The sequence below is a fragment of the Cygnus olor genome, chromosome 3, assembly GCF_009769625.2.
Source record: "Cygnus olor isolate bCygOlo1 chromosome 3, bCygOlo1.pri.v2, whole genome shotgun sequence".
In the NCBI taxonomy this organism is placed as follows: Eukaryota; Metazoa; Chordata; class Aves; order Anseriformes; family Anatidae; genus Cygnus; species Cygnus olor.
The window spans coordinates 103490669-103508835 of NC_049171.1; the positions used below are offsets into that span (position 1 = coordinate 103490669).

Below are 18167 nucleotides of genomic sequence, written 5' to 3' on the forward strand. Positions count from 1 at the left end.
TGGTAATCTCCTCAATAAACCACATTCTTTTGTTATCTGTTTATAGTGGGTTTCAGAGAGAAACAGGATATTATGCAACTATCCTACTGACAATTTCAGAAATCTTACTTACCAGCTACTCGTATATGTGAAACCCACAAATGGTAAATGATGGCCAGAAAATGCAGTGTGTGATGGTGGAGGCATTGTCTCCTAGAAAAATAACATGACAGTTGAGCAAGTAATATCCCACTGGATTAAAAAAAAAAAAAAAAAAAAAGTTTAATCATGTGTGAAGTGTTAGTGACAATATCATATTAACTAGATTCTCAGTCATCCTTATATACAGCTCAAATATGAAATGGCATCACCTAAATCTACCTATAACAGCAGGCAATATATAAAAATATAACATGCTGGCATAAAAATGTTTTTCTGATTAAACAGGCTATCATTGGAGGAAAGCAGAATATAATGAAGATTAAAAGACAATTAACTCCTTCCGTTTTTCAAGAAGCTCTTAGCTCACACAGTATTTTTTAATTCCCTCTTTTACTCCTTTCTGCTTTTCAGTCAGCAGGGCTTTTGCCCATAGATTTACCCCTTTCCTGAGTAGGCTCTCTCTACTTTGACAGAACAATAGTATGACATTTTCTAGAAAAAAAGTATTATAACAGGGTTTTCTAACCCCATTAGTGTTTTGAACATTTCTATCGTCATTGTTCCTTTTCTCTGCCAGACAAATCAATAAACTACAGACAACTACAAATCGAGACAAATCTTTGAGTTTCTCTTCAGGCTAAAACAACCTGTTGCTACATTTCTGGAACACTTATGAGTTCTAATATTCTTAAGTATACTGTTAAAAGTTTCCTGTTTAATCCCAAGATGCAAGGTTTACGTTGTTACACTAAAGGTTGCCTCCCAGTCTGTCTTGCATAATGCCTGCTTACATAATGGTCATCAAAGGCAACCCCCTGTGAAGAAGCATGTGACCCTGAGAGTGATAAAGCATTTGAAATAAAAGAAAATGTAATGCTTTTTTTTTTCCTGAAATCAAACAGAAAAAGAAGAAGAGAACCAGTTGTACATGTTTTAATGTAAAATTTAGCAGGACAGAGCAGGTAACAAGACTGTATTCAAAAGAAATCCAAAATTACTTCTTTGGTGGTGATATCAGCTATATTACATCACAAACTTGACCTTCTAGCAGAAAAATGATCTTCATATCAAAAAAGGCCCCTAGATAGGAGAAGCTTAGACAGTGTGAATAAGCTACAAAAGGTAATCAAGCTTTACAAAGACCTGCTACAGACAGCATCCATTTTTACCACCCAATCCTGACAGCTGTCCCTGGACAAAATAATATGCAAACATATTGGAAGACCGTATAAAAAAGTTGTAACATAAAAATAGTTGTGAAGGGAAATGAGCAATACCAGATTCAAGTGGAGAACAACTGAGAATTATGACTGCTTCATATACTGTAACCATAGAATTTACTACTTTTCATATAGTTCAAGTTGAGAGTTTTTCCACCTCTTCCAGATATTTTGACATTCCGTATAAAAACTGGCAAAAAAAAATGTAAAAAATGCATGTTGTTCTATGCAGCTAGACTGATTTGCCTAATCTGTCTACTTGAAAGGAGTAGACAGATACATACCTCTACCACCGGATTTCATCTGGTTTTACTGTGCTGTTGGAGGAATGGGAATGCAAACAACAGTCACATCCTGCCTATATCAAGTCATCTTGACTAAAGCTTATCTGTGGGTCCAGGAAGCTCAATGGAACTGAGAAGCATAAGCAGTTCAGAAAACAAAAGCAAAAACAGTGCAAATGCTTCACCTCACATGCAAGCAACAGATTTCTGCACCATTCAATAAATAAAAACGCATTTCCAAAGAGATGACACAAGGCATTCCTCTGATGCTAGGATCCCTATCATCTGTCAACGGTCCCATTTAAAAGCATAGAAACACTAAGATTTTTAACATCTTAAAAAAAGATGTTAAAAAAGATGCAACTTTTTAGTTGCAAGCTTTTTAGCAAAGGCTAAATTATTTATGTCTCACTAAGATTGCTCCTGAAAAAAAAATAGCTGTAACATTTTTCCTAAACTTTCCCAAAGTTCAACTTAAGTCAGAAAAGAAGCTTGAAAAATTTTAGTCAGAATGAACTGAGGTTTGGCAGAGATACAAGCAATTACTAATACAGTGCTACAACTAAAAGCATTATGCAAACTTAATACAAATATCAACAATGTTCTATTAGAAATAGTGTCTTGCAGACTACCTACATGTAAATATATTATTATTTTTAAAACTTGGACACTAAGAAGTTGTGACTGCAAATAAGTCATATGTGTGAGTAAGATGTAAAGTTACAATGACTGTACAATATTTAACAGAAATTATCCCTACAGATCCATACTTGAAGGATCAGACTCCAAGCTATGAATTTATACCCCCCTTCAGGTTCTTCAAAGCTTCATTTATTTATATTTGTGCAGAACATCATGAACACAGAAATAAACTGCCATCATTACATATGTTTTGTTGTAAAGTATAAAACAAAAACAGATTTCTCAAAATGTTAATTATATACTTACAGAATTTTTTAAGCAATCATCATCCACATCAAAGTTTGATGTATCAGTGGGGCTGCTGACTTCTGGGATGTAAGGTGCATCACAGTTTTTAATGTTGTCCCAATCAATCCCAGCAAAAAATGGATGGTTCTTAAAGTCTTCTATCCCATTTTGTCCAAGTCGATGTTCTCTGCTACAAATGAGCCTTCGGATGAGGTCCTTTGCACTTTCAGAGACATCTGTCACTTGAGCAGGAAACTGAAACCTCTCCTTAAAAATTGAAGTAAGAAAATAGTTTATTACCAACAAAAAGTTAGAGAAATCACTCTTCTGAGTGAAAATTATTACGTAGAAAAATAAATGCGCAAATATGCAGGTTCTTAAATATACATAGTAAGGTTTCTAGGTAAAAGACTTCTGACAAAGGAGAGAAACTATTTAAAATTTATCTCCTAGATTTTCTTATTTGAATTTCTCTTAAACTGTTGGATTCTACAGCTGCCTCCAAGCGGAAGAACATTTAAGAATCTGCTGCATAAGCAACCAATAGAACCAACACAAGAAAGTAACACAAAAGGAGCAATACAACGTATCCAAGACTTGCTCCACAGAGTGAACTAGCAGCCATGTTTCCAAATCCACATTTTAGCTTTGAACTGCTTTATCCTAAAGCAAAGTCATCTGCAATCCATAACCATAAACTCTATACGGAAACATACTTTATGTTCTACATTTATAAACATTGACATAATTATTACATAAAGCCTCATTTTTAAATACACCTCCAAGTTACCCTATTGCTTATTAAAATTAGCTCAGAGAGAGACAGAAAGAGAAAATGCACTAACTTTGTGGTTCATTATTTTCCCATAGGTCTCCACCAAGGACTCAGCATAAAAGGGTGTTTCTCCATAAAGCATTTCATACATGCAAACGCCCAGGGACCACCAGTCACACTCAGGCCCATACTTCCCTTTTCCATCTTCCATGGCCTGTAAGATTTCTGGAGAGATGTAGTCTGGCGTTCCAACTGCCACTGAAGATTGGACCTGTAGAAGTTACATTTGCAGGACTAAAATCAACTTCCATCATTACAGACACTGCTGCTTGTGGCACTGTGCATGTATATAAACTTAGCCTAGTTTAACCTAAACACAAAAAAAAAGCTTCTAAATTTATAAAAGAATACTTAAGCATCCAAGTTACTTCATTAATAGGCATTCCAATGACATTTTTTGATAAACTCTTATGAATATTTAATAAAAGAGAAAGAAGAAACTGCCAATGCTTAGTCTAGAGTTGTTATTGATTAATTATGTTTTAGGGCACATATCATGCCCTGGAGTGTTATATTTGAGATAATATATATGATTACATATATTAACCTAAGCATTTTATAAACAGTAAGTCCAAACAGCATGCAGTAATATTTTGAACTGAGGCTAGTTACATACCAATACCATTACAATTCCATTTCATTTGACATAAGGCACCTTTTCTCTTTATTAACATATATTTTAGTGGCTAGCAAAGGACCGAGGAAAATTTATGAATATATCATTCTTTCTAATTTACCGTTCCATCTTCCATAAGTTTCAGACAAGAACCAAAATCTGCTAATCGAATATGTCCATTCATATCCATCAAAATGTTGTCTGGTTTAATATCCCTGCAAATAAAAAAACATTTCAGAATTAGTCCAAAAATGTATTGCATAACATATAGTCCAATCATTAACTCTGCAACACTCTTTATCATTGAAAAACAGAAAAGATCAGTAGATGGAACACTCACAAATCATGTAACAAAATTTTTACCAAGGGACATTTCATGACAGGGGCTGTACATCAAATCATACAATGCGTATTGATTTTAGTGAGAATTGTGTAGTCAAACTCTTCTCATCTGCCACAGGTAGAAAAGACAACTTTATTAGCTCTGAACTACAAGTATACAAAACTTTAAATCATCTGAAGAATTTTAGCGGTGCTCTCAAGTGAAAGATGAACACAAACACTGAAGACATAAACTATAAGTTTTACTACAGAACAAAAGTTAATGAAACACTAAAATAACTAACAGATTATTAAAATTAATGTCTTTCTTCAGCATTTTTCTCTCACATCTCAGCTCACTATGTATGTCTGTCATACTGCTGAAATGACCAACAAAGCCATTGTACAGACTGCTACAGCTTTGCTTGGCCAAAATCTGCACCTATCCTACTCAGGTCATAATACAAATGGAAAAAACCCTTCTAAACATGCATCATAATAAACACTCCTTATTTTGCAAAATTGATTTTTTTTGTCTCATGTTTTACAGATACCCAAGTACACTGAAATATAGATAAAGTGTAGCAGAGTAGAGGGGGAGAATCACCTCCCTTGACCTGCTGGCCAAGCTTCTTTTGATGCCACACAGGATACAATTGGCTTTCTGGGCTGTAAGTGCCCATTGCCAGTTCATGCTGTTGTTCTAAACATTGCTTATTGAGAATTTATAATGGCAAAATTAGAAAGTCACCTTGAGTGGCATTACGGAAGCAATTATGCAAAGCTCTCACCCTGTTACACCCAGTTATACACTGTTATACGCAGTCAGTGATAGTTAATATAGTACCATCACGTTGTTCTGAAGAAAGATTACTTTGTGAATTAGGGTTATCATGTATCAGTAAAGCCATCAGTTTTATATCAGGCTTTTACTCCAATAAATATTTTCACTTGGATATATATATGCAATAACTCACATGTTGCATCTGGCTTTATAAACTACCTTTTATAAATATCCATTTATTGTAACTAACTTCAATCCTGATTCACTCACAACTTTAAAAAGTTAATTTACAAAAGCAGAAACATTATTACAATTTATTCCCCCCCCCCCCCACATCTTTTCAAAGCAGTATTTTTATTTTAACTAGAATTGGCACAGGCACCTGACCACCCATGGTTTGAATGCAGCTGGGTTACCACAAAACCCTGTTTGCTACCGAAGTTGCAATCCTCCCATTCTTCAGGCCCACTGCTGACCCAGTCACCAGAACTGACAGCACGCAGAAGACAAAGAGAAGTGACAAGCAGAGCAAGAGAACGTGCCAGCAGATCCCAGGTAACAACCAATGTGCAATTCTGCAGCTCTCCAGGGTCCCTCCCTGGGGTCACAGCAGTGACAGTGTGGCTACTGATTTAATGCCTAACAGTTCGCGTCTTGTGACTTGAACAACAGATATTACAGAGCAGTGCTGGTATTGCCTCCAAGGCACTCAATCTCTTCATTTTAAGTATAGATAATATTGCTGGTATCTCAGATTCCCCGTGTAACCAGACCAATTCTTATGCCAGTAAAGCCGCACCATTAACTCTAATGAAACTCAGAAATCAGTTTCTGATCTACCGTATCTTGGGAACCAAATATACTGGCACACAAACGTTAAGAGGCTTTACAGGATAAAAACACAAGGTAAAAGCTCAATTTCAAAACTCAAAGTGGCCCACGTTGAAAATAAATTTTAGCTGCCTTACAAAAATGTAGAAATGTTTATGAAGTAACAACTAAACACTATATATGAAATTAAACTTTTTGCATCATGTGACATGGCATAATGAAGACATTTCATTACAAAGCAAATCATAAAAATTAACCAAAACCATTCTCTAAATAACATTCTTTCTCTTGATTTTTGCTGATACTGAATATGCCAAAGAATTGCAACCTGCAGATTGCAGAAATAGTTTTATTTATTTCACAGTGACCCACCAAAAACATGTTCCTAACTGAAAACAAACAAATGCTACAGAGACCTCTGGAAACGTAACTTCAGTATAAAACACTTTGTAAAAGCATGCAAGTTCCTCTTAGAAGCTGGACCTAGTTCAAGCTAAACAAAAACATGAGTCACCTTTGAGACTCCATTTATGCATGTTCTATCTTTTAGTATGTTCCTAAGAGAAATAATAATTAGTATAATAAAACCAAACTGACCTCCCCTACCCCATCTGACAAAATAGCAGAAAACATGAAAAAGCACACTCTGTTGTCTGCACTACGCTGAAACAAAACTGCAAACATTGAAAGCACTTGGAGGAACAAGTACTTCTTGCACAGTGAAGTTTGTGAGGCTCAGAAATAACTTCACATGAGGAATTTTTACAGTTAAGGAAAAAGAAGCCAACTTAATGTACATTATGGGGAAAAATAATGTCATAAACCTCGCATCTCTGCTGAGCACTTTTTAGACTCCATTAAAATTAAGAGCTTTACTCCAGGTTTTGTTTTGAAGACATATGTTTACTCCTTTTGTGATCAGAACTGATTTTTCTTCTCTTCTAAACAGAGCATGGTCTTCCCCATATTCCTTGGCTTATCCCAGTTCCCTTGGTGTATGCACTGGACCCCTGCTTCCATCTCAGCTGTAATTCTATTCCTACCATCTCCTGCCTCCTAAACTCGCCTAAGAAATTGAGATGTCCAATCTTCCACAGCCAATCAAACCTGCATCACCTCCACTCTGATTTCATTCTCTCACTGTCAGCTTCTTCACTCTTTAGTCCTAGTTTCCCTGCCTGTACACATGTAAACTTTTTTCTCCTAAATTCTGAGCAGTCAGTATTTCCCCATGGTCACTTCCCGGATTCCATTCCCACTCCCACTGGTTTCTTATTCCTCCAGTCTGTACTTCCTCTGTCCTCTTTCTTCATTAACCTTTTGTTCTGCCACACAGGAATCTTCTTTGGTACTGCAACGTAGAGCACTGTTAACAAAGAGTATCCACGCTTTCTCTGGAGTACTATTTACCATCATCTCCTTAAACTGCAGTGAAAGTCCCTTCATTCTTAAGAGCTCTGCAATAGAGCAAACCTGCAGAAGAAGAAAACTGCAAAGAATAAAGGAGGCAATAGGTACAAGCTGTTAGAGACAGACCCAGTACAAAGCAAATCTGTTGCACAGGTTCTTCTGGAAGCACACCACAGTGGATTAAGGGGGTATGGGTACCCACCATACCCAAAGAAGTACAATCCTTCCTTATATTGACTTCTATGCAGTACTGTCACCAGAGGTTGTGATCTGAGCACAGACTGCTGTTCTGTTTTTTTGTTTGTTTGAATGAGTGACATACCAGCCTCAAAGGACCCAGAAGTCTCGAGCAAAGAAACTTCTTAAAACACACATTTGGTCATTTAAACCATGACTCCAACACAGAGGACAGCCATGAGAGTGACTTCTATTTCTTTCAGTTGCTTTAGCCTTGATTATAGGAGAAAATCAGTACCCAACAGCAGCTTGGACAAAATGATGCTATTTGTATTTGTATTTTGCAGATTTTATTATTTGCTCCTGTTCAGCTGATGAATGCCACAGGAATAACAAGTTCGTGCGATGCTGGCAACTTCACCTGTGCAGAAAACAGAAGCGTGAAGGCTTCTGATAAAAACTGAAAAAATCTTTAAAGAATCATTTTTCAAAATTCATAATACTTCTTGGTTTAATGTGGGGAGCTGTTCATACTTCAGATTGGCTTGTTTATCCAGATGACTTCACTCAACTCTCTTTACAATAAGTTTATCTTCTTAAGCCATAATTAAAACCCAAACATTTTACATACAAACTGTGTTAATATAAACAAAATTCTGAAATGAGACTACAGCAGACATTTGGATTATTGCTATATATTTTGATTTCTCTGTTAATGAGCCAGAGTAGAATTTCATTTGTTTGGTAAGACTCAAGAAAAAGTATTCCCTCTGAGACATACTAAACCCATACATGGCACATTCCACTTGCAAAACAAATACTTGTGAATCAATTTTTTTCCTGGATTCATTTCTGATACTAAATGAAACTCTACAAATCACGAGGTCTTGCATATTGAAATTTGAGCTAGCTGATCTTCTGAAGTTCCTTGAATTATGAAACACGAATTATCTGATGATTTTATGATTTCAAAGTGTACCTGTTCCTGAGGTTCATCTACGTCATTCTTTGCATCACTGAATCAATGTTATTCAGTTATCTGCAAGACAACAAGCAGTTCTGCAGGTCTACAGCACAGGAAGCAGCAACTCCAGAAGAATCTTGACTTAATTCAAACTAGACACCAGGAAAAATTTCTTTACCGTGAGGGTGGTCAAACACTGAAACAGGCATCCCAGCAAGGTAGATAATGACCTCAGTAATGTGCTTTAACTCTCAGTTAGCCCTGAAGAGGTCAGGCAGTTGGGTTAGACGATCTTTGAATGTCCCTTCCAACTGAACTATTCTACTCTGATATTTTTTTCTTGGGCAACCTCATGGAGGCAGGGGAAGAGATAAATAGAAAGGAAGACACTTCTCTCCTGTGAGGTGACAGAGCACTGGGACAGGTTGCCCAGAGAGGCTGTGGAGTCTCCTTCTCTGGAGACATTCAAAACCCGCCTGGATGCCATCCTGTGAGACGTGCTGTAGGTGACCCTGCTTGGCAGGGGGGTTGGACTAGATGATCTTCAGAGGTCCCTGCCAGCCTCAGCCACTCTGTGACATGTCACCATTGGACTAAACATTTCAGATGTTAATAGACTGTCCTCACAAACACAGCTGAGCTTTTCAAAAAGCAGCAGAACTGAAGTGACAATAGTGGTTCATAGGGTTCTAGATTCAGTAACTGCAATGTCAGCTGAGCCTGAAGAAAGAAATGGAGCTGTTTGAAATCAAAGGAGCAATTTGATAGCAGAGCTACCAGTTTATTTTAGTCCCATGGATAAGAAAGTGATAATTTGGAGAACATCACTCTTTTAGACAGATCACACACCCCAAGACATGCTGTCCTTAACAAACAAAGTGAATAAGTTATATTATTTTTCATATGAACAGCATTTTCTTAATGCTATCACCAGTGCCAATTAAAATACCACCAGATGGAAAAAATAAATTAGTTTCTGGACTAACTGCTGGCAGAGAGAGACTGATGCAGACAACTTAATACTAATTGAGGATATCACAGTATATTATTTACTCATTAAACATACAAGAGGATACCCCAAAAGCATAAACCAAAAAAGTTAAAAGCAGACATCAGTGGTTATAATTATCCACTCTTACAAATAGAAACATCATTCTTTGCCAAGTAACCTCCTCAAAAAAAAAAAAAAAAGAAAAAAGGAATATAACCAAGATCTTACTGTCAGAATGCCTGGACTTCTTATCCAAAACTCCTTGAAAACACAGGGCTATCCTTAGTCAGAACGTAAGTTCTACAAACAGTTTATTTCACTCCCTTCTGTCGTTTCAGACAGACTTTTCTTCCACACACCTCCTCTTCTCAAACAGAAATGCTGCAACCATGATAACAAAAAAGGAAAACATTTGGTTTTGGCAGCATTCCAATGAAATGAGAAAATTTGGTGTCTGTAAAGTTTTTATGAAGGTATTCAGCAATGCCATACTGACAGCCTGCTTTAGATATGCAGAGTGAAACAGCTGCTGACCTGCCATCAAGAATGCTAGTCAATTAATTGCTTCATTTTTTTTTCAGTCAAATCTACAGGCAGTAATGTCCAGGAGCTTATTTTTTTTTTTTTTATCTATTACTCTGTGCCAGGTTATATCGAAGTTGCCATATTCTACCAACGAAACTTTATCTAGATTCTAGTGATCAAAACTAGAAATATGTTCCACCTGGCAGAAAGACCAATGTGCACTGAGACAAATTTGATTAAGACTGTTGGCAGTTATTCTTTAGTAATCCCAGCAAGATTGCACAAGATAACAGCCTAAGAAAACTGGAATATGTTGTACCTCATTAACCATTCCTCTTATCAAGACTCTGCTGTGTGCCTTCTCCTAAACAGATACCCCTCCAGCTTTGGGTGCAATCCTGAATGTGATTATTTCTATTGAATTCAAAATAATGTAAATAATTTTGATCACAACCTTATTGTTTACATAGCACTCAAACAGTTGTATCATGTTTTTTATAGTAAACTAAACCTGCTTCCTGTAAAGCTGACAAACTAAACCTTGGAATTTAAAAAGATGTAGTAGCCATGCACATAGCCTTGAAAACTATAGGAATAGTCAGATTAAACACTTTAAGATTTAAGTCTTGATAAGCAAAGAAAGTACATGAAAAAAGAAGAAATGCTATAAACAATCTTATTTTGAACTTGCAATGACGTGGTTCAGGGTTTTTTTTTCTTAAACAGTGTCTTAATACTGTAAAACTCCTTTGTTTTCTCATTAAGTTTTGATAATAAGTAATTATGTGTGTGTTGTTCCAGGAACATCCAGTAATTTACCTCTGCTAAAAGAATCTCACTACTCTCAGCAGGAGATGATTCATCTCAATCTCATTAAAGTCAGTGGACAGACTCCCATCAATTACTAGGACAGCTGAACTAAACCAATATGATAAAAGTTTACATCTGATATACAGCCATACTTACCGATCAGTGGGTGCAGTTTTATATTTATACTGCTACACACCCTAACCAACATTTATTCTTAGTAGTATTACAAAACTAAATGATAGACAATGTAGAAATCAAAGTTACATGTACTAGATGCACTAGCAAAAAAACTTAATTGACAACACATGGAAAGAAACTGTACAAGTATGCTTACTTCAGCAATTCATGGTTTCACCAACCATCACAGACAGAATCAGGTACTGAACTCAAAATTACTTAGTTTCAGACTACGTTTTCTGACAAAGAATACTTATTAATCTTTAAACCATATTGAGAGAAATTACCTTACTTTTAGTGGACACAGAAGTTATTACTTTCCTCTTTTACTACAAAGAATTTGCACCACAGACTTGAAGTGTAACATACAAAAAGAAGGCGAACTCTTATCCACACTGAGTTGGGCAACACAAGTAGTATTCCAATGAAAGATCCTTAAATTAGACATTAGAAAACGCTTTCATAATAATGACAATACCACACTGTAACAAATTGATTAGGGAAATTTCACCATATCCATCACTGTATTTTTTTTAAGAACTGGTTAGACTAATATCTGCCAAAATATTTTGCTACAGTTTGATCTTGCCTTGCAGCAGAGGAGAAGTATTAGACTGACCTCTCAAAGTAACCTCCCAGGCCTTTTCTCTACAGTTCTACATTGCTCTAAGTTCTGCCACGCAGACAAGTCTTCTGGATGCAGTATTTACTTTACTGTGTTTATTCAGTATATACCTTATTGTATCCAATACCCTTTATGAATTTCAAATGCTAATAAAGGAAATAATAACAAACAACAGGGAATGAGTACATCAGCCAACAAATATATATCTTGAGTTTGTTCAGGCACTGATACTCATCCCTAAATGCTTGAACTGAGTGGAGTTACTGGCTTATAAATATATGCTCCACCACATAGCATTATAATGTTCTAACATTTTTAACCTAGGAAAAATATCTCCCTGTGACCTTTATATGTATGCATTTGCTTTAAAGTAATGGATATCTCAAAAATGATAACAGCTCTAAAATATGGATAATTATTTTGAAAAGCTGCCTATATCAAACTGTTTTTCTTCTTCTCAGAAAAAAAAAGTAATTTGAAATATTCTTTTTGATTAGTACTTGGCAGCTACATACTTCTCGTGGCTACTACCATCCAAAATGCTAAGCAGCTATCAGAACCAGATACCCAGGGAGAAAACTCTCACATTCAGTTAGACACCCTAGTCAAGTATTTTGAGGAGATGTCAGGGCAAAGTCACCTGCATGTCTAACTATTATTTCTATTGTCTTGTCAGTTTTATAAACTAAAGCAAGAAAGACGGTAGGTCATTTTAGAAACATTTTAAATAAAAAAAATAAATTTAGAAACATTAAAAATTTTTCAATCTATAAATTTAGTACCTTACAATGCTGATTTACAGATGTTATTTTAAACATCTATGAAACAAAAATATAAGAGTCATAGGCATTAGCAGAATGCCAATTCCTTATGGCAGACAATCAAGGGCCCAACAGAAACTCTGATATCCAATGCATTCTGAAACTGACCAAACTTCATATAAAAAAAATTATAGAAATTAAATGAAATAGCCTGACTACCAAACATTGGAACTGGAACAAAAAGAAAAAACAGAAAAGGAAAACAGACTGTGATTTTGCAGTAGAGGGAGAATATAGAAGCTAAGAAACTTCCCTAAAAGTTGTGTGGTAGATCAAAAAACTTGTTGGGGCTAAAACACAGAATTGGTCACACATACAGAATTGAATGTTTAATTCACTGATCTTGTAAATGATAGTGTTGTTAAGTAATAACTCATGCATAAAAACACGAGAGCTTTGCACTGTAATTTTCAGGGAATTCTAATAGTTTAAAATAGCTTTTTCTGAGGATCTTTCAGGATGCAGAGAATTTCAGGCACAAGCACAGGAGTTTTGAAAGATGTGCAAACAACACATGGAAGAAAAAACAGGACTTATTTTTTTTTTAAATCACCAAGATTCTAAATATTCAACTGTAGCAGGACATATACTTCCTAGTTCTAGTGGCTCGAGACACTTTAGCCTCAGTTTTAGCATCTTTAGCCTCAGTTTTAGTAACTTGAGCATTTTTGTACTGGAAATTCCAGTTCATAAAACAAATATTGGCAAAGCCTCTCTCTCTCTCTAAACTCTGCAAGGATACGACAAGTAAAAAAGACTAAATTGTTTTGATCATGTCTTAACATTTAATAGTAGACAAGCTTATAAAAGTAGTTCAAATGAAAAACTTCCTTTTCCTGCTCCAAAGCCTAACAAACACAAAGCCCCTTCTTATCGCAAAACACTCAGCAACCAAGGTCAGTCTTTGACACTGATGACACTGAAGATAAATGCTGGCAAGACTGGCCTCAAGCCATTAGATAATACCTAACGAGTTGCCTTCCATACCACTGCTCTTTTGCACATACTTTCGCTGCATAAGAATTGTACCATAGGGGACTCATCTCCTCATACACATGGCTTTAGCCCAGGAGTCTGCAGTTGCAGCAGGGCAGAGCTCCCAGGTCTCCTCTTTGCATCTCAGAAGTAAGCACCAGCACTATTGCTCTGTTACCCCAAAACAAGAGTCTTTATTTAACACAGGCATTTCAGGAAGACTCGACACTTAGTACCAGACAGTGTTAATGGATCAGCTAGCTGCTTTATTCTGGTGAAACACAGCATCATCACATGGTTAGTCTCTGGCATCAGCCGTCCCAGGTACAGCCACAGCTTCCCCCAATATCTCTTGTTTTTCTTAATGGATGACTCTGTCCTTAACCTGGCTAAACAGTTAACCCTATTGAGACTCACTGAGTCAACTTAATGAGCGAGTCAACTTAATGAGCAAAGGAAAACAAGAAAAGCTCTTTGGTTTTTGTTTGTTTGTTTTTTTAAAAAACAACAGCAGCAATGTAAAACTTAGAGTGAGGTAATAAAATAGGTGGAGTTTGTTGAAAATGCAAACTAGGTATTATTCTGGCCTGGACTACTTATCTGAACCTTGTATTCAAGCGCATGGCCTACATTTCTCACCCAAAATAATGCACTCCTTAGTTAAACTGTTTATAATTTTTTTCTGTAACTATGTGTGTACTATTTATTATTATTAAAAATAAGCTTAGGAATAGACAGGCAACAGAACAGAGTACATAAATATATCCAATAAGAAAAGGATTTAAGTCAGGTTTGTTCGCTTACTGATGGTTATGCAGAACCCACTCCCCAGCAGAAGGTTGCAAAGTGGGTGTTTAAATTATACCTTTGTGTAACTAAACAACTTTGCCTATGCTGAAAATGCAACTTGAAATCGAGGAACCTCTGGGACAAAAAGTGATCGGACAGAGAAGACTGGCATCTACCATGCCACCTACAGTTGCGGGGCCCTGAAGAAAAAGCTGTTTAAAATGGGCTGTGAGCCAGAAGTTTTGCCACAGTGGGCTACATACTATTTGCGAAGGAAAAGTTGGAAACCTTTAATTTACACAGCATTTAGAAAACAAAACAAACAAAGGTTTTATTTCTCCATCTCTAACTGTTGTTCTTCCAGTTTTCTAATAAACTACTAACACGCGCAGTGGAGTACCTAGCTGAGGGCACTCAGTATTTTTGCATTTCTAATCTGCCCAGCTGTCACAATGCTTTTTTTGGATCTAATCATTCTGCTAATAGTTTCACATTCCTCAACAGAAACTACACACCAGTGACATTCATCAGAGACGAGGACCATTTGAGTCAACACTTGAGAGAATGATGCCCTTCGTGTTTGAGTCCAAAGCTGCATGGATATAGAGGTACAACACTGGTCATTTAACAGAGAAATAATTATCACACCAAGCGTATTCAATAATATTTAACACAGTTTGCTCTTTTGGTGACAGTCTACTGGGTGGATACTTAAACATACTTAGTAAAAACAAGCTGCTTTGCATGAATGGATAGAAAGAATTTTCATTGACCACCAAAATTAAAATATTAAGGTTTATTCACTTAAGATTTCGATGTAATTGCAACGGAATACTAAGCAGCTTGCTTGGATTCTGTGAGCTTCAGTTGACAGAGCTACTTCTGAGTTGCTGAACCATATCCTTTTGTATCATTCTACACTCTTCCTCCAAAATGTAGGAATAAAAATAAAATTACAATTTAAAAATATCTGAAAAAGACTGCATTTTTTCCACATTTTGCCATCTCCACTTTATTGGAATTCCATTTTGGCTTCTAAGAACGTAAGTAAACAGATTAAGAACTCCACAACCACAGCCAAGCAGCATATTCTAAAGATTAAAAAATTTAAGTCTGCTAAGTAAGGCTAATTCATGTCAAAGCTTTTAGATTTCTAATAGTATCATGAGTTACTGGAGGGTAAAGGAGTAGAAGAAGTAAGCTCCTTAAGAATGTTATGTCCATCTGTGAGTGCCATCTGTCAAAGAAATCCTGAAAGGAGAGGCTGCAGAGGAATCCAGAATATCCCCAGCTGTTATACTGTAAATTACTACCTATGCTAGAATACGTTGATACATATTTCTAGGCAGATAAATGTTTTCTTTCCTTTTGATTCTCATTTTGGATCCATGATCTTTGCTCTCTGCATTTCAGTACAAACACACATCATCTCTGAATCATCCGATCACACTAAATAATTCTAAGAATAAACCAGACAACCTAAACTCAGGACATTATTGTTTTCGACAATGACAGTCAAAAAACATTTTTCATATATTTTTCAAAATGCACTGATGATACCAAGAAAGTAATTCACTGAAGAAATCTCACTCAAAAGCTGTCAGGATAATATAACAATTTTTAATATATATTTTTATAAATATGTATCTGTATCAACAAATATGTGGTGGTTTTGTTTTTGTTTTTAATTATCAGGGATATCTGTAAGAACCCTGAGCTGAAGCAAGCTGCCAGCTGCAAATCACTAGAAAATTTCTGGAACTGATAAGAAACAAAATACCTGCCGGGTCCATACTGCATCCCACAGAAAACCAAAACCTTTTCTATCTTCCTCCAGGAATAAACACACAGGTATAAATACATCAAGAATTATGGAAAATGAGGTAAAGGGAGGTCTGTACAGAAATGAGTTTTGAGATCACTGAATGCCTTTCATTTTCCCAAAGGAAAGATATACAGTCTTAATATAAGGTTGATCTAATCCCTCTTCCCTCCATTTACTTGATCAGCAATAAAAATTGCATTGAAGCTATAAAAATATATTAAAGGGGAGTAACCATTTCTTATTCTTGAGTTATGCAAAATAAACCCTGGATGCTAAATAAATAAATAAATAAATGTTTTACAATGAGAAGAAAACCAATGCCATCCTGAGAGAACAAATATATAAATCAAACATTTGCCACTGCTGTTAGAAGTATGCGAAGAAGCAGCTATATCCTATATACTTTACTGTTCTTACCCCAGGCCACTATGGCTTTAGATTTCACATATTTTTTGAAAGACTGCCTAGCAGAAAGAAGAATGTTTCAGAAAACAACACTACTATGCAACTATTTGAATGTGCTGCACAGACCTTTTGTTTTCCTCTTTCTTCATCTGATACAGATTTACTCAGTAGTTACAGAGATACCCACGATTCCTCTTTCTCAACAGAAGTCAGTGTTGTTCAAAATAGCTACCTAGAAAAAAAGGGGGATGAGAGGAAAAGCCACAAAAAAATAAAAGACAAAACATGGCTTTTCCAAGTACGTCTTCTACTTAACCGTGCCCTAAATTAACAGTATATAGGTTAAGTGCTAACAGGAAAGAAGATTCCTTCAGAGTGAGTAAGTAAAAAGTAGAACAGTGGAGAGCAAAGAACCCACTACTCCTGAAATAATAATTCCTATTGCTCTCCCACAACTTCTATGTTCTTTACTGTATTGCAAGTATGGCACTATATTTATTACCTTCTGGTTATCTGCAAAAAATACGATGTTTGAGGAATTCTACTTACAAGTTGTTAAAAACGACAAAACATGCTGCAGTTAAATACAAGAAATGTAAAGTGACTTATTTTTAAGTACAGAGAAAGAGAGTAAAGAGCACGTGTGAATGCATGCTTACATGTTGTGTGCAAGAGAAGGAAGAAGAAAAAAATGTCTTTCACTGGAAATTCAGATCATTTCACGCTACTATTCATTCCATGTCAACCACTCGAATAGCTGCTAATTCAAACTGAGCAATGTTGTTGATATAGATTAAATCCAAGCCCTGCTGGAGCCAGTATGAAGAAGAGAGAACGTGGAGCTGTTCAGTTTGAGAACCCTGGCTGGGAACACAGCGCTTTGCTGCTAGAACACCTCCTGCACTGCATCACAGCACCTACGCCTGGAACATCATTCTCACCCACACGACCAGCCTTCCCCAAAACTGAGTAACTAAGAGGCTGGTAACGAATCTTTTAACTCAAAAGTCCTACCCTGACAGGTGACACAGAGTACTTTTTACACTGTTATTTGACACGAGCTTTTCAGCTGTGCAGAGCTAATTCAATGAGAAAAGTGTGCACTTTCTTTTTTTTTTCCAAGGGGGATCCTGAGGTAAGAACAGAAGATTCACTCCCTAGGAGTCTTCTGTGTCAGTCTGAAAAACAGACTTACCACTTTTTGATTTTTTTTCTCTTATTTTGCTATTTTGAGACAGTATGGGTGCTTTCGTTTTGTCAATAAAATTGCATTCAAAGTAACAGATTTCTGGCCTATATAATTTGGATTTCACTTGAACTCCTCACACTCACGGACTGTTCTACCCTGTCTGCTTCTCGCACTTCTTTTCAGTCTCTTTTGTAAGAGACTGAAGCATTGATTTCATCTGACCAGGGTAGATCAAGCAAAATGGGATACACTTTCTGTTGTCTCAAGCAACTCCCACGCTGCGTCAGTTGTGTCCCCTCCCAGAATGTTCCCTCCATTATGCCACTACCACTCAGTGTATCTGCACCCCAAGTTTCACCATTAAATAAATTGGGCTTTTTTTCCTCCCTTAGGAAGACCAATTCCCTAATTTTTCTTTGCTGTACAGAACAAACACATATGGAAGCAGAATGGAGAGAGGGCATAAAACAGTAAATAAGAGCCTGTGACCCATTGGAGAGATGTATTTTAAATTCCTACCCT

The 18167-nt window shown here is 36.3% G+C and overlaps 1 protein-coding gene across 5 annotated transcripts in view; it reads right to left on the minus strand.

Moving 5' to 3' along the window:
* The window catches only part of CDC42BPA (CDC42 binding protein kinase alpha), a 163582-nt gene that overhangs the window by 74742 nt on the left and 70673 nt on the right, over positions 1–18167 (minus strand). For all 5 annotated transcript variants that reach the window (XM_040552935.1, XM_040552932.1, XM_040552933.1 and 2 more), the window contains exons 7-10: positions 4148–4241; positions 3421–3621; positions 2594–2842; positions 113–192 (exon numbers count right to left, since the gene is read on the minus strand). In XM_040552935.1, the coding sequence (XP_040408869.1) occupies positions 113–192; positions 2594–2842; positions 3421–3621; positions 4148–4241 (624 nt within the window). The remainder of the gene's footprint in view (positions 1–112; positions 193–2593; positions 2843–3420; positions 3622–4147; positions 4242–18167) is intronic.